Consider the following 21,655-nt stretch of genomic DNA (forward strand, 5'->3'; position numbering starts at 1 on the left):
GCCGGCGCCCACGACGCGCCCCGCCCCCACGCGCGTCAGCAAGGGACGGTCTCGCGAGAGTTGGGGCGAGGGGTGGCGCGGGCCTCGCCCAACGCCCGTCACGCCCCTCACGCTCGACCCCTGCCCACACATCCGTCCCGCCCAGTTTTCCGCCCGTCCTAACCCCGCCTCTCTGGGCGCGGCCTCGGGTCGCCCTGCCCGGGCGCCCGGCCGCGCCCCACGGAGTGCGCGTGCGTGGCGCCACAGCGCGCCTCCCCGCCCCGTGCGTGCGCTGCGTTCACTGCGCGCTCGTGCGCGGCCGGCGGCCTCCCCTGCGAGAGCGCGCGTCCAAGGAGGGGGCGGGGCCCTTGGTGCGGGCGCGGAGGGAGGGGAAGAGGGGGTGGGGCGGGGTGGAAGGAATTGGGAGTAGGAGGAAGAGGAGGGGGAGGAAGGAGATGGGAGGGGGAAGACGAGGAGAGGACGGGGGGCGGGGGGCGAGGTCTGGACCACCGGGGAGGACCCTCAGTCCCCCAGGCACGGGCCCCCGGTCGGCGCACCGGAGGGTTACGGGGGCTAGGGTTAGGGGGCCTGGGGCTAGGGTTAGGGGAGTTAGGGTTAGGGACTGGGAAGCTGCACCGGACCCTGGTGGGGCGGAGAGGGAGGCGTAGCAGCACCTCTCAGTTACTTGAATGTGTTTTGGTTAAATGCCAAAAATTGGCCAGGCGCGGTGGCTCACACCTATAATCCTAGCACTCTGGGAGGCGGAGGTGGGAGGATGCCTCGAGGTCAGGAGTTCGAGACCAGCCGGAGCAAGAGCGAGGGCCTGTCTCTACTAAAAATAGAAAGAAATTACCTGGCCAACTAAAAATATATATAGAAAAAAAAATTGGCCGGGCATGGTGGCACATGCCTGTGGTCCCAGTTACTTGGGAGGACCTGTCTCTACTAAAAATAGAAAGAAATTACCTGGCCAACTAAAAATATATATAGAAAAAAAAATTAGCTGGGTATGGTGGCACATGCCTGTGGTCCCAGTTACTTGGGAGGCTGAGGCAGGAGGATCGCTTGAGCCCCAGGAGTTTGAGGTTGCTGTGAACTAGGCTGACACCAGGAGTTTGAGGTTGCTGTGAACTAGGCTGACACCACGGCACTCACTCTAGCCCCAGCAACAAAGTGAGACTCTGTCTCAAAAAAAAAAAAAATCAATTTATTGTGAGCTATCAATAGCTCAAAATGAGGAAATTTTTTTCTTGATTTCTGGAAAACAAAACAGAAAAAGAATCAGCAATGTTTTAAACCAAAAGTCATAAATAAAAAAATTAGCTCAGTCCCATGTAATCAATATTTGTTCTGCTTGAGGTTGGTTTAGCAATCTTCATGAACGCATTAGCTTTTTAATTAAAGGCCTGGAAGTTTTCCTAGTCCAGATGGTATGACCCCCAAAGTTGCCAGAGCACCTGTCGGAGTCCTTTCTATAAATTTTCTTGACGAAACAAATTGTGGACTGTAGCCAGTTAAAAACCGCTTTTGAGAAGAATCAAATAAAACAAATAATTGTCTGTTTTTGACTAAAAAATGTCTTAGAATAGCCATGGTTAAAAATGACAAAGAAATTTGGTCATTTTTGTAGCTGATAACAATTTAACATATTAATAATAACCATAATTATTGATAACATACACTTAGACATACCAGAATTTTAGGAATATCAGACAATTTTGGAACATGTATGTATCACGTGTTTGTATAAACATAACTCGAAGAAAGTTAAACACCATTTCATATTCGACAATGTTTTCGCTATGGTTTTTAACATACCAAATAAGCATAATATGTCTCTCTTGGACTTTCAGTGGCTCTAATATTCAAAAGGCTAGTTTGAGATAAAAAAGATTAAATTTTGAATTTTTATTTTTGAAAGTTTGTCAAATGTCAAAGGTTTAAAACACTTGATATCACAAACTAGAATTATAGGTCATTGTAAAATATTAAGTCATCCATTTAACCAAAGCAATAATTCAAGGATTTTAAAAAGCAAACACTTTACTCTTTGACAGAGAGGAGACTGGATTTCACAAACGGACAGAAAGACAAGCAAATAAGAGGCAAACTTAATCTGCCTCCCCTCCACGCTGCAGTCTACTCAGTGGTGAATAGGAGTTGTTTACTATTGCTATTAATAGTACATGAAAATCTATTTCATCTAATACAAATTGTATCTTTGTATTAGTGTATTAGATATTAAAGCTAATTTTAATAAAAACTTATAAACAAATGTATCCAATTTTAATCTGTTTGAGTATAAAACTTTGATAAACCTCTTACAATCTTGTATAATTTTTAGCATCTTCTTTCTCTCCCAAATTTTTTTTTTTTTTTTTTTTTTTTTTTTTGAGACAGAGTCTCGCTCTGTTGCCCAGGCTAGAGTGAGTGCCGTGGCGTCAGCCTAGCTCACAGCAACCTCAAACTCCTGAGCTCAAGGGATCCTCCTGTCTCAGCCTCCCGAGTAGCTGGGACTACAGGCATGCACCACCATGCCCGGCTAATTTTTTCTATATATTTTTAGCTGTCCATATAATTTCTTTCTATTTTTAGTAGAGATGGGGTCTCGCTCTTGCTCAGGCTGGTCTCGAACTCCTGAGCTCAAACGATCCGCCCACCTCGGCCTCCCAGAGTGCTAGGATTACAGGCGTGAGCCACCGCGCCCGGCCTTCTCCCAAATTTTTATGTCCATTTAGTTTTATCTACTATACTTTATATTCCTCTAACTTAAACTTTTAAAATCTCTAACTAGGCAAAAATCACTTTTTTAAAAACAAAAAACACACTCCTTTGTTTTCTGATCTTTTTTTTTTTTTTTTACCAAAACACATCCTATTTTCCCTATATACCTTGCATATAGAATTGTTTCTCTTCTATCTAGTAGTTTCAATGACATGTATTAACTACAATGTTAACTCTTAGTAATCCTAACTTTTAGTGGAAAAAAAATGTTAAAGTAAGCAATTTTAATTACGTATCAGGTATAGAGCCCAGGACGAAAGACCCTGTCTGGAGTCTCTGATTTTTTTCAGCATGGCCAAGAGGCCAGTGGAGAAAACACGGGCAGGGGAGCTCTGGCCAAGGGAGGGCTGAGCTGGGAACGCAGTTAGCGGGTCGACAGCACACACGTGTGCGGTTTGCAGGCACGTCTGCATGGGGTTAGGTCAGCTCACTGTCCTGTGTGGAAATGTCTCCTAGGAACATTCTTCTCACTGGTGCCTCTGCTCCTGGTTGTGACACGCACGGTGCATGTGCAACACCATGCAGTGCCCACGGGCCTTCCAGGGGGTGTCAACTAATAATCAAGTCTGCTCTAAGGGTGCTGAAACTACTGGGCACACAAGAGAAATTATGACCCTACTCGTGCCATACACAAAAATTAACTCAAAATGGACCAGGGACCCACCACTAAAGCCCGAACTAAATCTCCTCTTCCTCTTCACCTCCTTCTCCTCTTACACAAGGAACCTGGAATGATTTGTTTTCCGTGTGAACTGACCACCTTCAGACCCCTGCTCACAGCACCCAGAGCCTCCGCCACGTGCACTCGCCCTGCGGGGCTCCAGGCTTGTGCCCCTCCCTGCACACCCGGCTCCCTCCCCCTGGACAATCTCCCAGAACTTGCCAGCACACTTTCTGTAGTTTTTAATTATATATTTACTCACAGCATGGTTTGATTACTGTTTGTCTACCCCAGCACCTAGCACAGCACCCAGCATACAGCAGGTGCTCACTCATGAACGGGCGGAAGGATGTGTGTCCAGCGGTGGCAGTGAGCAGGGGCCCTGGTGAGTCACTCAAGGTGTAGAGCAGGGCTGGGAGGTCCCGGATGCAGCTGTCGGGGGTGCTCACAGATACAGCACTTGTATTTCATTGACCCTACTAGTAACTTCTATTAAATACGTGGCCCCTGGCCAGGGCCCTTTCCTCATGTTCTCTCCACTTAAAAGTAAGACTTGTCATTTCAAGAGCATCTATTATTTACGGGTCAGAGATCTTGTCTTCACCAAGTTAACACAGGCCCTCTGTCCTCCTCTAGGTTAATATATTCTGTCTATCCTATACCTTTTTGGCAATTTTCCTCTAAGTTCCTTTATGGAATAGTAAGGAAACTATCATTATTGGCTGTTACTGAATTTAAGGTTTGGTCCAAATATTTTTGTGATATCGAGACACAGTTTGGTAAAATAACTGAAGTAAGTAGGCCATCAACCCATCTAATCTTATTCAGGATGATTTCATTGTAATTATTTTGCGGTATTTAGATTTGGTTGCACCTCTAGTTTAGAAGGAGCCATTATCTTGGGAAGGACCTTTGTCGTCCTGGCACGTCTGTGACACGCGCTGGTAGGTGTGCTGCGTGTCCCTGCCGCACGGCTCCGCGACCAGCTGTGAGGCCTGGCACATCATTTTCTTCCAGAGCCTGTTCCTCACCCAGGCCATGAGAGGCGGAGGTAGAATGACCAGACGGTCCCTTCCAGCTCCAAAATTAGACAATACTGCACAAACAGATGACATTCGGCCATCAAACCTTAAGGGTTTGGAGGCCTCTGTGTGCGGGCAGTGCCCGTAGCTCACCTGCGGAGCTGGACCTGGCTGGGGTGGGAAGAGGCTCTGTCACCTGGCAAGGAAGAACCTGCCCAGGTCACCTCCTGGGACCCCCCCACGACATGGTCTGTCCTTGCACATGTGACGTGTAAAGACTTCTAGTCGCACAGCGTCGTGACACTCGCTTCCTGTCACTCACACCCTCTGCTCCAGACAGCTGTGGAAGAGACCATATGAGCAGAGAGAACCCAAATGCATCGCTGGGCCCCGCAGAGCATAAAGGGACCAGGAATACAGAGAGTGTGTGCGTATGTGTGCGTGTGTGTTGTGTCCATGTGAACATGTGGTGTGTATTATGCATGTGTTGTGTTGTGCCTTGTATTGTGTGTAGATTGTATGTGTGTTGTCTTGTGTTGTGTATATTGTGTTGTGTCTGTGTGAACGTGTGGTTTGTATTGTGCACGTGTGATGTGTTCTGCCTTCTGTTGTGTGTAGATTATGTGTTGTCTGTGTGTTATGTGTATATTGTGTGCGTTGTGTATATTGTATGTATGTTGTGTCTTGTATGTATACTGTATGTGTGTGTTGTACCTTGTGTTATGTGTACATTGTGTGGTGTGTACTGTTATGTGTACTGTGTTGTATGTTGTGTGGTGTGTACTGTGTGCTGTATGTTGTGTGCTGTGTATATTGTGTGTGTTGTGCCTGTGTGTATATTGTGTTGTGTGTATACTGTGTGTGTGAGGTGTGCACCGGGTGCTGTGTGTGCGGTGGTGGGATGGTTCTCACAAGAGACAGGAGCTGAGTCCAGCCTGTCCACGGATCCCCGCGAGCCGCAGGTGCCGCAGGGAGCTGGGGTGGGCCCTGCACCGGCACTGCCGCTGTCACCGGCCTGTCTGCGCTGTCCTCGTGCGGGTGGTGAACACGGCGGGAGGCAGGCGGTGGGGCGCCCGCAATCCCAGCGCTCTGCGAGGCCGAGGCGGGAGGACGGCTGGAGCCCAGGAGGGGAGGCTGCAGGGAGCCGTGGTGACCACTGCGCTCCAGCCTGGCGACAGAGCGAGACCCCGTCTTGTGAACTGAAAATAAAATCCAAAGCCCTCGCCAACTGTCCCCCTCCCAGCCAAGGAGACCCCAGGAACGACTTAAAACTGTGTTCTGGCCACGGAGGGAAGGGAGGATAAGGCACAATGACAGGTGTGTGATTTCCCTCCCTAAATGCTCATGACTCCTATGGCCTGTGAAACGTGCAGATTCGACCCCCGCTCCGTGTAAATGCCCTTTGTCTCTTCTTGGGCACGTGTGTGGGACAGCACCCTGAAGACAGCACACGTGGGGTCGTCAGAGGAGCCTCTGGGAAAGGGGACATGGGAGCTCCGAGGGGGCGGAAGGCTGGTCCTGCCATGGCCTCGGCGGGGGTGGGGGAGCTGGGGGCGGAGCCAGGGGTCAGGGGTCACTGGATTCAGGCCTGGGGTCTGAAACAGGCCTTTCTGGGGTGGATTCCAGTTCTCCACGTGGCATCTCCCACACCTGCGTCTCTGTGGAGCCGTGCGGAAAGGCACTTCCTCTCTCAAACGCGACATTCAGTGACAGACATGCCTGTCACAGGCAGCCTTCCTGGAGCCACCCCCAGAGCCTGGCCCACTCCTGGCCACCGCCACCGAGCAGCCCGACGGGTCTGCAGCCGCCTGGTCTCTCCCGTTGACATTCAGCAGCTTGACTGAGACGCACCTGGGTCTGCCCAGCTTGGGGTTCCCTGAGCTTCTTCAATGTGTAACGTTTTCCATCAAATCTGCGAGGTTTTGTCCATCATTTCTTCAAATATTTTTTCTGGTGCTTCTCCCCGTCCTCCCTCCTGGGCCTGGCTCTTGGCTTTCTTTGAATGGAAACTTAAAACAAGCATGTGATTTATGGTCTGCTAAGCTTCATACACCATTTACTCAACAGACATTTGGTTCATTGACCATGTGCCAGGAACAGTGGTGCGCCACCAGGAGAGGACTTAAAACCCACGTGATCTCTGGTTTTGGGAGTTTGCAGTTCGGGTAGCAAAATTTCAAATAAAACTAAATTATAATTATAATTTTTTATAGAGTAGGGGTCTCACTCTGTCACCCAGGCGGAAGTGCAGTGGCGAGATCGTAGCTCACTGCAGCCTTGAACTTTGGGGCGTAACGTGCTAAATCTAGCTGCTTTCCCAGGCATTACCTTTTTAGGTTTTTTAAAATGTAGGCCTGCTGAAGGCCTGCCCGGGTGTGGGACGCAGAGGCAATTCCAACGTCCGTGAGGACCGGGGCGCGGTGGGCCGCGGGACGTCCCCTCTGGCGTGTGTTCAAGTCTCAGCAGCTTCTGACTGGCGCCTTCTCGGTGCTCTGGTGATAAAGGACGTTCAAAGTCTCCGCCTATTCTACTCGTGACAACCCTGCAGAAGAGACGTTTTCAAGACCCAGAGTCTCGCACACCTCGCAGGGGAGAGTCGAGCTGAGACGGGGACAAGGACGAACAGTAACACGACTGCCCTGGGGAGCCGCTCTGAAGAAGAAAGAGTCACACGCCCAAGTGCGAACAGCCTGCCGCGTCTACTCTCCAAATTATCTGCTCCCACACTAAAGATTTCATTTCAAAAGACGAAGGAAAAACAAAGCCCAAGTGAGCTAACATAAAAGTTTTATTAAATAAATACATGCAGTGTCATGTAAAATTAGTTAAGCAAAAAGGACATTCTGTAATTAAAAAATCCTCCGCTGCTGTCCGTTTGCAGTGGGCAATCCAGCTAGAATCAGAATTAACGTAGCAACCACAGAATAAACGCAACTATATACACGGATTGGCATTTGGCTTACGTTCCTGAAAAAGGGCTTTATTCTCCAGACAGAGAACACCTGTAACAGGGATTCTTATAGTACAGAATGTGAACTGTGGTCAGTATCACCACACATCGCGTTTGAATGTGAAGCTCGGAAACACCTTCATACTTTAAGGCACAGGATAAGAACCCACCCGTACAAGCTAACACAGCCGCACTTCAACTCCATCTAAGCTAACCTTCCCGACAGTGGCTTGGCTCAAAGCAGAAAAGTTAAAGTTATCTTTTCCCAGATAAACCAATTATTAAAAACCAAAAATTAACATTGTGACACAACTCGAGTGTCTCCCGTCACTGGGACCCTGAGTGCTAACAGGGTGGCCTCGGTGGCAGTTCTCAATGTCCCCCGCTCCTCTGGAAGGTGCGTGAGAGCCTGAGAACCACCCCCTTCCTTCCTCTCCTTTCAGAGCATTTGGAGACAGCCCCCAGAGCCCCACAGGTGGGGACCTTGTGTGAACCCTGGTGACAGCTCTCCTGACGTCACTGCAGGGGGGGGCAGGGCATTGTGCAGCAAACAGGCTTCCTTTGGGCGTTTACCTGGGTGGCCTCTATTCTGCCTAATCGCTTAAATGCAGCTTCCATTAAGTAAAATACACGTGACTAGATTAAGCATGTGGGTGCAGACCCCAGATGTGGAGGGTGTTGGTAAAAATTATTGGCATGCTAAAATTTCCATGAGAATTTCTCTTTAAAAATGAGGTTATGACAGGCCTTTAGCAGACCTACATTTTTAAAAAACCTTCAAAAAATCTAATGCTGTGGGAAAGCAGCTGGATTTAACAAGTCACGCCCGTCTTGCTCACACTGCAAGACAGCATTTGACACTGGTTTGCGTGCACACACGTAGCACATGAGTGCACGGACACATCCGCAAGCCCCAGGGTCACCGGAGGGGTCAGCACGAGGCTTTGAAGTGTCCTTGAAGAGGAGACAGTGAGATCACACTGGCCTTCGTGATCCCCTGAGATGGCTGTGAAGCTACCGACTGCACTATAAATAAACCCAGGGTTCAAAGTGTAAGTTATAAACTGAAACAAAATTAAACTCTGCCAGAAGGGAGGGGCGCGTGGCAACAGCCAGGTCTGCGCAGGCACTTTGGTATGTCGGTCGTGTGAGTCATCCCCCAGTCGCTCCGCTGTGTGAGAGGAGTCAGGTAGGAGCCCAAAGCTGTACCCCAGCATAGTCACACGTAGCTTTAAAATGTTCTCATGGCCCAGGAAGCCATCTCACCACACGGCTTACACACTGAAAACGCTGCTGCGTGTGCACGTGCTCACAGACACGCTGCCTAGGACACTGCCGGGGAGCCGGGCCGCTGGGGCTGGGGGTGGGGGCTCGGGTATATGAAACATGCTTTCAATAATCTCAGCAGAAAAAAAAGATTCCAAAATAAAAACTGTATAATAACATCCCAATATTAAGGTTAGTCACGGCATGAAGTGAGGAAACCCCGTAAATGGCTGCTTAAAAACAAGAGCTGCTGGGCTGGCCCTGGGGGGGCCTGTGTCCACCAGGAGCAGCAGCTCCCACGTGATGTGAGCCCGGTACATGCGTGTGCACGAGCCATCGGATCACACCACTGGGCCACACGCGAGTTCCGACCTGCTCCGTTTCCGAGCTGGGCCTGTTCACCAGGGCTGTTACCACAGTGATGCCACACTGGGTGCGACAACCCATCGGCAAAGTGCCGAGCCCAGAGCTCCCGGCTTGCGCCACCCCGCCTCAGCCCCCGGAGCAGCTGGAGCGAGAGGGACGTCTGTGACACGATGTCCTCCCGACTCACCCCGAGCCGCCTCGCAGCCTCGCGGTGGCAACGCGCACCCTTCCTTCTCACAGGCTGGGAAGACACTGACAACCAGCCACAGCCTCCCTGCAGACACTGGCAGTCTGTTCCTGTGTTTTAGGAAAATATATGTATCTGTGTACTATTTCATGAATGTTGCAACAAGCAATTAAAATAAACTTAAGACATTTCATTTTTATGTAAGATTTTACACATTAGTGCACTATGATTTATGAACCTATATCAAATCTCTCAATATTTTATATCACTCAGTTATAAAACATTTTTCCTTATAAGCCCTTTAACATACATCTCAATAATACATCTTTATATTTATGAAAATGTTAATATTTTGAATGCTTCATTATTCATAAGGGGCAGAAATATACTATTTAATCTTTCAGTTTTTCCTTTTAAAAAAAAATCACAAAATAGGTCACTGAGAACTTTTTGCTGCAAAGATGAAAATGATTATTTGTCATAAGAATTTAATAAGTCTTAGAAGAAAATATATATTTCCTTGCTCTATTTTCTTCTGAATTCAAACCAGCATGTAGGGATTATAAAAAATAGAGTCTATGTACATGGCACAGGGTACCGCAGTGACACACAGAGCAGGCAACCGCAGAGCGACACGCAGATCCGCCTGCGAAGACACGGCTGATCAGAGCTTACAGAACACACCACCAGCCGCCACCGTACAGCACATCGCAATACCTGGTGGAAACCAGAGGAAATTCAACATATAAAATTTAATAATATTGGCCAAATTTGCCTAAAATATCAATCATTTTATAAAACTGTTAAGATATGTATAACTAAATACATGAAATTATAAAAATAAGATTGGTGCGTCTGTGAGAGGGATGTGCTCCGTGTAGCGATGGGGGAGGATGCCTTGTGCCCGCGAGGCTACGTCACCACCTGTGGTCTCGTCCCATCTTCCGTGAGGTCATACCTGAGGAAGCACAGGAGACAATGACAGACATGGATCCAGTGTGCGGCGTGTGGTTGACACACATCAGGGTTCACCATGGTTTGTGGAAGGGACCCCACTGGGCCCAGGGGGTGTTTTAGATGCGGGTCGTGGCTTTTGTCTGTTTCCTGACTGCCGAGTCTGTCTGTGGAAGGACCCCACTGGGTCCAGGGGGTGTTTTAGATGCGGGTCGTGGCTTTTGTCTGTTTCCTGACTGCCGAGTCTGTCTGTGGAAGGGACCCCAGTGGGCCCAGGGGGTGTTTTAGATGTGGGTCGTGGCTTTTGTCTGTTTCCTGACTGCCGAGTCTGTCTGTGGAAGGACCCCACTGGGCCCAGGGGGTGTTTTAGATGCGGGTCGTGGCTTTTGTGTTTCCTGACTGCCGAGTCTGTCTGTGGAAGGGACCCCACTGGGTCCAGGGGGTGTTTTAGATGCGGGTCGTGGCTTTTGTCTGTCTACTGACTGCCGAGTCTGTCTGTGGAAGGGACCCCAGTGGGTCCAGGGGGTGTTTTAGATGTGGGTCGTGGCTTTTGTCTGTTTACTGACTGCCGAGTCTGTCTGTGGAAGGGACCCCAGTGGGTCCAGGGGGTGTTTTAGATGCGGGTCGTGGCTTTTGTCTGTTTACTGACTGCTGAGTCTGTCTGTGGAAGGGACACTCACCACTGGGTCCAGCCTTTGGTGAGTTCTTCAGATGCCAGAGTAACCAGTACCTGTGGGTTTAAAAACAGAAAAGTTGTTTGTTAAAGTAGGTTGAAGGAGTTCCTTTTAGATCTTTCACTACTTCCAATCTCTAACCTTCTGTCTCCCTCTATCAGTATGGAATGCTCCTTTTTGGTAGAGGCTCACGTTTTCCATCTTCCCGACCCCCAGGATTCACTGTATCTAAGAGACCCTTCCCGTACCCAACAGTCCTGACGTTGTTACACACCATGGAGATGACTCACAGGGATGACGGCAGCACAGCTGACGGGGACAAAGTGACACCTACAATGCAAATACCTCTTCCCTGACTCAGCGTTTATGAACATTGTTAATATGCAGGAGGTAAATGGAACATGGACTAGTACTAGAAGAAATTTGGAGAAATACAGCCACTGATTTGTTAGAAAACAGAGTGATCCATGGAGGAGCTGGAGCTGTAGGAAAGGAGGATGTTTTCCTTCACTGTGATATTTGAACAAAAATTTAAAGACTTAAAAATCACCTTCTCATCGACTAGAAGTTCATGGTATTAGTATGGTTGATAAGCCAATACTCTGAATATGTAAAAACAATGAGAATAATTTAAAATGTCCTCAGATCGTACCGAGGTCCTCCTTGACTGCGTTCCCAGCCCACGACTTACAAACGAGCATGAAGCAGGAACTGAGCCCTTCCCACTGCGCAGGTGCGGCTAAACCCCCGCACTTCAGTAGGTGTTTGATTTTCACCAAGTGTGGGAGCCAATCAGGGATTTTTTTAAAAAACTCACTTTGCCGAGAAGCCCTTTGTCTTTGGACAGGAAACCGCCGCTGTTCTTCACTGCGACGTCCAGCGTCCTCCTCTGCACCTCCGGCAGCGAAACGCTGAAGTCAAAGCTGAAACGGGAAACGAGGACCTTACTCAACTCTCTCCGCAATTCCGCTGTATTTTCTTACAACTAAAAATGACATTCCAGATGTTCCATTTGTTTTTCACAAGAGAGTTGAGTCTTCTACCAGATGTTCTGATCTGGCATTTCATGAAGACTTAAAAACCAAGTGATTTTCATTATTCCCCAACGTGAGAGAGGACGCTGCCATCCCAGGCATGTCGGTGGCTCGCCCACAGACGGGCGAGGGGTGTTCTCTGAACACGCATGTCTGGCTCTCCACGGGAGTTAGAATGTGGGGCCACGTGTGACAAAACCCCCAACTCCAGGGCGCTCACGGCGTAGGCCTCGCAGCCGCTCTCGCTCAGCAGCGCCCCCACCCGGCACCTCCAAGCAGGGAACTGCGCCTGCAGCTGCCCAGAAGGCCCCGAGCACTTTTTAGAGGCTTAAGTCAGATGCTGCAAACTAAGTGCCCACAGGGCCCCAGTCCCTGTGTGTGACTCGTGTGTGACTTACCTGTCCTGACCAGGGGCTCAGCCGCCACCTAAGGCTATAGCAGCTGGAAACCCAAACTGGCACGTGGAATCTCCAAAGTTTTAAATGCTGTGGCTAAGTAAGAACATTTTGGTGAATAAAACACACCCACTTCAGGATTTGGTGCATGCCTGCCAGTATCTGACTTCTGGTTTAAATAAAGTTACTTATATGATAATAGAATAAATGAACAGCATCTTTAGAGATAAAATATAAAGTGAATTAACAGATAGTGAAGCCATTCAACTTTATGATTTCCCAAATTGTGGGTGGTTTTTAAGCTACGAAAGGACTATAATGTAAGATCTCAAATATGTACAGATCAGCAGCTTTTTTTGTCTTCCCGATCTGTCGCCCCTGGGTAGAGAGCAGTGGCGCAATCACAGCTCACTGCAGCCTCCAACTCCCAGTCTCAAGCGACTCTCCTGCCTCAGTCTCCCGAGAAGTTGGGACTACAGGCACATGCCACCAGGCCCAGCTAATTAATAACTTTTTTTTGTAGTGATAGGGTCTCATTACACTGCCCAGGCTGGTCTCAAACTCCTGGGCTCAAGCAATCCTCCTGCCTCAGCCTCCCACAGAGCTGGGACTACAGGCCTGTGCATGCCCAGACTGGCGGCCCTTGGGAGCCGGCCTTCGCCACATCAGGCTGACCAAAGAAGCAGATTCCAGCCTCTATTAGGCTAGACCACTAAAGAGATTTGCAAAAATGTAGAACAATAACATTCTTTTCACTTGTTTTTTTCTATTGTTTTGGAAAACAGAGTTGTTTTCACAAAAATATTTTAAAATGCTATGAGCTTATTATTGTTAAAAATATATGTATATTTAAATTCTCAGTTTTAATTTATAGCACAGTAAATATCAACAAATATAAGCACCAAAATGAACTCTTCAGGGACATCAATAACTTGATCTTTAATCAGTAGTCTCCCTGTCCATTGTTTATAACTTGGATTTATTATGTTTAACACGTCTACCTGAAGTTCAAAATGCTTATTTATTTATCTTGACAAATAACATTTGCTGAAATTTGGTGGAGTTTTTCCCTGAACGTCTCGACAGCAAACTGATGTGCGTGCTTCAGCCCGCCCAGGCCCGGCCCAGGCCTTTCTGTTACTCTAGCCAAGCAGGCGAGCCTCGGGCAGGCAGAACAGCATACCTTTGATCAAACACTGGATTTAACGTCTTCTTGGACACGTGTGTTTTCCTCCTCCCTGACCGCCTCTTGTCTGGCAACAAATACATGCGCACGTATGGGTCAGAGCCGTCTTCAGAGAAGGCAATGAGATTTCTTACAACACAAACCAGAGAAGACCACATATTAGAACTTAGGAAAATGAGAATTAGCGGCACATTCAAATTTACTTTATCAAGTTTTTGTTTTATCTGAAAAACTGAGAAGCAACAAGATGACAGATGCCAAACCCCGTGAAGCGTGTCTTCACCTTCACCCCACACGCGCCCGGCAGCCTCCTCCTCAAGCTGCTCTTCTAGCAGCTCGGCCGGAGCCAACTTCTGCCTCCATTTCTTGAGCCCAGAGTCTGGGGACATTCTCAGTCCTTGCTCTCTGCTTCTCATAATAACTATTACTTCTTCTTTCCACGGTATGTCTACCGTCCCCTTCCAGTGTGAAACGTCACTCAGCCACCCTGCAGCCACCGAGCCCCTCACGGACCGGCCGCCTCCCCAAGCAGCCCACCCTCTCTTTTCCCACGACAACCGTCAGACACACAACCACACCCAATTCTTTTTTTTTTTTTTTTTTTTTTTTGAGACAGAGTCTCACTCTGTTGCCCAGGCTAGAGTGAGTGCCGTGGCGTCAACCTAGCTCACAGCAACCTCAAACTCCTGAGCTCAAGCGATCCTCCTGTCTCAGCCTCCCGAGTAGCTGGGACTACAGGCATGCGCCACCATGCCCGGCTAATTTTTTTTTTTTTTCTATATATATTTTTAGCTGTCCATATAATTTCTTTCTATTTTTTTTAGTAGAGGTGGGGTCTCGCTCTTGCTCAGGCTGGTCTCGAACTCCTGAGCTCAAACGATCCGCCCACCTCGGCCTCCCAGAGTGCTAGGATTACAGGCGTGAGCCACCACGCCCGGCCAACACCCAATTCTTCATCGACTGACCCCAAATCAGGTTACAGTCTGGTTTCTTAGACTCCCCTGACATGGTCTTCTGTGCCTGCATTTCCCATGGTAATTATCTTAGTAGCAACAATATATAAGGTTCTCAATATTTATTGAACTGAACTCTACATTTACATAATATTTTTTTTCTTTTGAGACAGGGTCTTGCTCTGTCTCCCAGGCCGGCATTATCATGCAGTGGTGTCATCAAAGCTTTCTGCAGCCTCGAACTCCTGGGCTCAAGTGATTCTCCTGCCTCAGCCTTCCAAGTAGCTGAGACTATAGGCACACGCCACCACACCCAGCTAATTTTTCTATTTTTTTATAGAGACAGGGTCTTGCTATGTTGCTCACGCTGGTCTCCAACTCCTGGACTCAAGTGATCCTCCCACATTGACCACCCAAAGTGCTGGCATTACCGGTGTGAGCCACCATGCCTGGCCTACATTTATATAATGTCATTAATTTTATTTTCTTACGTTTCCATCAGCTTTTATAAGGTCTAAATTTGTACCTTCCAAACTCATGAAAACAGCATATCTCGTATTTTAAACTATTACCAGGATAGACAAAATCACATGAAAGGAAAACAGTAAGACCACACCATCGTCATTAATCAAATCCAAAGTAAAGCAACATTGTCATCTCACCTTATACTTACTAAAATAGTATAATGCACAATTTAAAATAAATTTTTTCCTGATTGTGGGGAAAAACGGTATGTCTGCACACTTGGGGTGTCGATGTGAACTGGTGTAAGGCAATACCTATCATTAGCCCATGAACTCCTTCCATCTTTTGAATTGATAAACCTACTCCTGGAAATTTAATACTAAAAAAATAGTTCAATAAAATAAAAACATGCTCATTATCATGTAACGTAGTGCAGACAATCTGAACATCCAGCAGTAGGTAGTGCCAAATAAATTACAGTATAGCAGCACAAGGGAGTATACAAAACAGCTAAAACAGTTATGAGACGATGTTAAGAACAAAAAGGGAATAAAAAATTATATAATGGGATTATAATAATCGAAAATACAGGCCTGTAGAGCGGGACTAGACTGCAACACAAAGCCTGATAAACAAGCGTGTGTGTGTCTGTGTGCACACAGGCAGCCACGTGCACGCTGGTGAGGGCGGTGGAGTCACGGGAGGTCTTCTCGGAACCGCCTCCACGGCTGCTGCGTGTGGTTTTCTCCGTCATCCGAGTGCCCATCTCGGGCCTCAGCTTCCCGTGAGACGCCACGCACTGTCTCCCGGATCCCGGCAGACCTGCACTTTCTCAACTCCCTGGAGCTTTTCATACGCGTTTATAAATGTTAAAAAAAACAAAACAAAACAAAACAAAAAACCCAGCAACTGCGTATCACTAACAGCAAAGCTGTTCTTCAGTTTCCTCGCGTTTCTCCGGGGAGGGGATGGTAAACTAACAGAAACCAACCCCCTCCGAAGCCCTCAAATACAAAGCAGGGCACTTCATATATGCAAAACACCCATTTTATGCTTTTGGTATACTTTCTCACAAGAGATTATATTTATACTCTATATGGTACTAAAAGACCCAGACAACTAAAAAATAGTTATGCTTTCCTTAACGATGGGACACGGTCTCAGAAACGCATCGTGAGGCGATTTTGTCATTGTGCAAACACTGCAGAATGCTCTCACACACACCAGACGGCACAGCCCGCCGCACACCCGCTACACGTCTGGGCTGTGCGGTGTAGCCCGGTGCTCCTACGCTCGCACACACCAGACGGCACAGCCCGCCACACACCCGCTGCACGTCTGGGCTGTGCGGTGTGGCCCGGTGCTCCTACGCTCGCACACACCAGACGGCACAGCCCGCCACACACCTGCTGCACGTCTGGGCTGTGCGGTGTGAGCCGGTGCTCCTACGCTCGCACACACCAGACGGCACAGCCCGCCACACACCTGCTGCACGTCTGGGCTGTGCGGTGTGGCCCGGTGCTCCTACGCTCGCACACACCACACGGCACAGCCCGCCACACACCCGCCACACGTCTGGGCTGTGCGGTGTGGCCCGGTGCTCCTACGCTCGCACACACCACATGGCACAGCCCGCCACACACCTGCTGCACGTCTGGGCTGTGCGGTGTGGCCCGGTGCTCCTACGCTCGCACACACCAGACGGCACAGCCCGCCACACACCTGCTGCACGTCTGGGCTGTGCGGTGTGGCCCGGTGCTCCTACGCTCGCACACACCAGACGGCACAGCCCGCCACACACCTGCTGCACGTCTGGGCTGTGCGGTGTGAGCCGGTGCTCCTACGCTCGCACACACCACACGGCACAGCCCGCCACACACCTGCTGCACGTCTGGGCTGTGCGGTGTGGCCCGGTGCTCCTACGCTCGCACACACCACACGGCACAGCCCGCCACACACCTGCTGCACGTCTGGGCTGTGCGGTGTGACCCGGTGCTCCTACGCTCGCACACACCAGACGGCACAGCCCGCCACACACCCGCTACACGTCCGGGCTGTGCGGTGTGACCCGGTGCTCCTACGCTCGCACACACCAGACGGCACAGCCCGCCACACACCCGCTACACGTCTGGGCTGTGCGGTGTGGCCCGGTGCTCCTACGCTCGCACACACCACACGGCACAGCCCGCCACACACCCGCTGCACGTCTGGGCTGTGCGGTGTGACCCGGTGCTCCTACGCTCGCACACACCAGACGGCACAGCCCGCCACACACCCGCTACACGTCCGGGCTGTGCGGTGTGACCCGGTGCTCCTACGCTCGCACACACCACACGGCACAGCCCGCCACACACCTGCTGCACGTCTGGGCTGTGCGGTGTGACCCGGTGCTCCTACGCTCGCACACACCAGACGGCACAGCCCGCCACACACCCGCTACACGTCCGGGCTGTGCGGTGTGACCCGGTGCTCCTACGCTCGCACACACCAGACGGCACAGCCCGCCACACACCCGCTGCACGTCTGGGCTGTGCGGTGTGACCCGGTGCTCCTACGCTCGCACACACCAGACGGCACAGCCCGCCACACACCCGCTACACGTCCGGGCTGTGCGGTGTGGCCCGGTGCTCCTACGCTCGCACACACCAGACGGCACAGCCCGCCACACACCCGCTGCACGTCCGGGCTGTGCGGTGTGGCCCGGTGCTCCTACGCTCGCACACACCAGACGGCACAGCCCGCCACACACCCGCTACACGTCCGGGCTGTGCGGTGTGGCCCGGTGCTCCTACGCTCGCACACACCAGACGGCACAGCCCGCCACACACCCGCTACACGTCCGGGCTGTGCGGTGTGGCCCGGTGCTCCTACGCTCGCACACACCAGACGGCACAGCCCGCCACACACCTGCTGCACGTCTGGGCTGTGCGGTGTGGCCCGGTGCTCCTACGCTCGCACACACCAGACGGCACAGCCCGCCACACACCCGCTACACGTCTGGGCTGTGCGGTGTGGCCTGGTGCTCCTGGGCTCCACACCTGCACTGCATGTTACTGTACCAAATACTGTGGGCAACTGGAACACAGAGGTAAGTATTTGCACCTAAACGCATCTAGAGTAGGAAAGGTGGACTAACGTGGTGTTACGATCCTGTGGCACCACTGTGGCACCTGTGGCCCGGTGCTGACAGCGTCCTGCCTGCACTGACAGCCTGCACCACTTACAGAGGGTCTGACTGCCTTGTCCTTCAACATGAAGCACCAGCTGCTCTGCCTGGTGACTGCCACCCCACCGAGCGCTCACACGCAGCGACAGCGGGGAGGGGCTTGCGGCCCGGGCCCACCTGCAGGAGTGCACGACCACGACGAGCTTGTTCCTCTGCGAGCTGTGCCGGATGGTCAGCTGGATCTGCCCCAGCGGGGACTGCCCCAGCGTCGTCCCACTGTGGGAAACAGCAGAAAGTTACCAGCTCTCCTGAGACTGTACGAGCTGCCATTCGCTGGTTCACTGTGCACAGGAAGGAAATTTCCATTCATTCAGACAAAAAGTCGTCAAATTACCCACAAATGTAAACATCATTGGAACTTCGAGTGCAAGTCACCAGTTGAATTATATCTCACTGGAGGGTTCAATACAACTTAATTATTTGAAACTGATGGTTTTTCAGATAGACTCAAAGTAAAAAGGAGACACAGAGGCTTACTTATTACAGACATCAATTCTGTGGTCTTTGCTAAGCAGGTTCTACCCTGTAGCTGCCCGAATCCCTGTCCCTTCTCGAAGCCTCACTGGCACTCTCCTTCCGCCCGAGGGAGGCTGCAGCCGCCCCTGCTCCGGCTTCTCTCAGGCCCCGAGATCGTATGTTCTTCCCAAACTGAGCTCCTGAGAAAAATGGGTTCCTTGCTTAAAATTCTGTGTTCTTCTGCAGCAAGAGAGAAGGGAGGGACTGATTTCTTTTTCCAAGGAAACGCATGTGACCAAGTATGGAAGTGACACTGAGGGTGGGTCACAGGGGCCGTGGAGAGGCCCTGGTCCTCCTGTGCTTTCTGAGGGCTCAGAAGCTGGTTTTCACCTTTGCCTCTGGTCCTTTCCCTACTTTCTTGTCACTCAACACAGCTCTTATAACAACAAATAGGAAGAACTGTTTCAAAGGTCACTTTCATTCCTCCACTAAGATCAAAAGGTTAATGTGAAGCTTGGGATAACTGCGGACTATTTTTTCCTCCCACAGAGAGGATTAACACCCTATGAGTCACGGGGCCTAAGTAAGGAGTCTGCACACACATCCAGAGACAGACAATCCGGCTGACCACACGTGAGCGGGCAGGGAGCCGCCCTCCTCTCTGCAGCCTGGGAGGCTGTGTCTTGCGTGGGAGGCCTGGGCACAGCAGCGCAGGGCGCCAGGCTCCCTCCTTCCTGCCTGGGAAACCTACACGCATCATCATTTTCCAATCTTTAAACGATTAGGTCCTAGAAAATGGCAGGTTTTACTTTGGAAGTCAAAGACTCAGTGAACAAAACAGCAACAACACAACCTGAAGTTCTCCCAGCTAACTCAGCGCCACACCCCCTCCCGACCACGAGGCTCCCTGTGGTGGTGCCCACTGACTGCACCAGGACAGGGTGACAACGGCCCCCTCCTGACCACAGGGCTCCCTGTGGTGGTGCCCACTGACTGCACCAGGACAGGGTGACAACGGCCCCCTCCCGACCACAGGGCTCCCTGTAGTGGTGCCCACTGACTGCACCAGGACAGGGTGACAACGGCCCCCTCCTGACCACGGGGCTCCCTGTGGTGGTGCCCACTGACTGCACCAGGACAGGGTGACAACGGCCCCCTCCCGACCACGGGGCTCCCTGTGGTGGTGCCCACTGACTGCACCAGGACAGGGTGACAACGGCCCCCTCCTGACCACGGGGCTCCCTGTGGTGGTGCCCACTGACTGCACCAGGACAGGGTGACAACGGCCCCCTCCTGACCGCAGGGGCTCCCTGTGGTGGTGCCCACTGACTGCACCAGGACAGGGTGACAATGGCCCCCTCCCGACCACGGGGCTCCCTGTGGTGGTGCCCACTGACTGCACCAGGACAGGGTGACAACGGCCCCCTCCCGACCACGGGGCTCCCTGTGGTGGTGCCCACTGACTGCACCAGGACAGGGTGACAACGGCCCCCTCCTGACCACGGGGCTCCCTGTGGTGGTGCCCACTGACTGCACCAGGACAGGGTGACAATGGCCCCCTCCCGACCACGGGGCTCCCTGTGGTGGTGCCCACTGACTGCACCAGGACAGGGTGACAACGGCCCCCTCCTGACCACGGGGCTCCCTGTGGTGGTGCCCACTGACTGCACCAGGACAGGGTGACAACGGCCCCCTCCTGACCGCAGGGGCTCCCTGTGGTGGTGCCCACTGACTGCACCAGGACAGGGTGACAACGGCCCCCTCCTGACCACAGGGCTCCCTGTGGTGGTGCCCACTGACTGCACCAGGACAGGGTGACAACGTCCCCCTCCTGACCACAGGGCTCCCTGTGGTGGTGCCCACTGACTGCGCCAAGGACAGGGTGAGGCCAGAGGGTAGTTACTTCTCCAGCTGCCTCAGCCGCTGCCGCAGCTCCTGGGTGGCGATGGGCAAGGAGATGTCCGAGGCTATGCTGGGGGTGGGCTCCTTGGCGGAGGCGTGGCTGGGGGACACCAGGAGGCTGGAGGAGCTCCTGCCCAGGTCGCGAGGCCCCTGGGGGCTGGCCTCGGGTGGCTGGGCTCTCTCTTCTGAGCCCGGCTTATCGCTGCCCCCGAGGGCCGGGGTAGACAGGGCTGTGCTGCTGCCACTGGGGCCTGGAGAGGCAGATAGCTGGGATTTGACAGAGATTTTCCTCCCTTCTTTGGAAACAGACGGTCGTTTTACTTGAGCTGAATGTTGGTGGTCTGGAAGCCTTTCTTGCTTTTCAAGATGAAGTACCTGGAGGGGGAAATAAACATAAAAACTAGAACTGGTGACACTGGTCACATCCTGATACTTGAACAGCTTGAGATGTATTTATTTGTAAACAGTTAAGACTGGCCTCAAAACATTAAATCTAGTCTACCTGTTCAGCTACTCAATTATTAAAGTAATATTAGAGAAAGTTCAGAAAAAAGAAAGTTTAAGTAATCAAAATATCACTTCTGTAAAACAAACACCATTTCTTTCTGGCGGTGGGTGGGGTCTCCCTCTGTCACCCTGGATGGAGAGCAGTGGCGTCATCACAGCTCACTGCAGCCTCGAACCCCTGGGCTCAGGTGATCTTCCCGCCTCGGGCTCCCGCGTAGCTGCGACCGCAACTATGAGCCACCACGCCGGGCCAAACACCGTTTCTGTATACTCCTCCAGCTTCTTCCATTTGCACATGTTTCTACACAACTCTGGGCAATGGTTTTACTGGAAGAGCCCTGAGTCACATGCCCTCGACAGAAGACCAAATCCTTTATTCTACACTGGTGGCTTCCACCAGGAGTCCTGGAGAAAGGAAGGGGGTCCAGAGCCCTGTTCCCCAGCAAGATCACCCCAACAACCAAGTGTGAGTGCAGGGGTGGGGCACACACCCGGGCCACCAGTCTTTCAGCCACGAGAGCACGTGAACTGGCCACGGGCTTGTTCATTCTGCACAACATTGCGCCAAGCAGAGTCTACACCTGGTGAACCCCCACTTGGGTGACTGTGATGCCTAGAGCGCGTCCCTGTGCTTATGGAGCAAAGCTGCAGTGAGCATCCTCCACGTTCACGCCTCCTGTACCTCGAG

General features: G+C 51.3%; 1 protein-coding gene across 2 annotated transcripts in view; it reads right to left on the reverse strand.

The window, feature by feature from the left end:
• Positions 1–7,222: 7,222 nt before the first annotated feature.
• The window catches only part of ESYT2 (extended synaptotagmin 2), a 102,828-nt gene continuing 88,395 nt past the window's right edge, over positions 7,223–21,655 (reverse strand). For both annotated transcript variants that reach the window (XM_069462598.1, XM_069462597.1), the window contains 6 exons: positions 20,462–20,835; positions 18,220–18,318; positions 13,456–13,587; positions 11,661–11,766; positions 10,850–10,899; positions 7,223–10,173 (listed from right to left, as the gene is read on the reverse strand). In XM_069462598.1, coding sequence (XP_069318699.1) covers positions 10,128–10,173; positions 10,850–10,899; positions 11,661–11,766; positions 13,456–13,587; positions 18,220–18,318; positions 20,462–20,835 — 807 coding nt within the window. In that variant the 3' untranslated portion in view covers positions 7,223–10,127. The remainder of the gene's footprint in view (positions 10,174–10,849; positions 10,900–11,660; positions 11,767–13,455; positions 13,588–18,219; positions 18,319–20,461; positions 20,836–21,655) is intronic.

Source organism: Eulemur rufifrons, chromosome 29, assembly GCF_041146395.1.
Source record: "Eulemur rufifrons isolate Redbay chromosome 29, OSU_ERuf_1, whole genome shotgun sequence".
Taxonomy (NCBI): domain Eukaryota; kingdom Metazoa; phylum Chordata; class Mammalia; order Primates; family Lemuridae; genus Eulemur; species Eulemur rufifrons.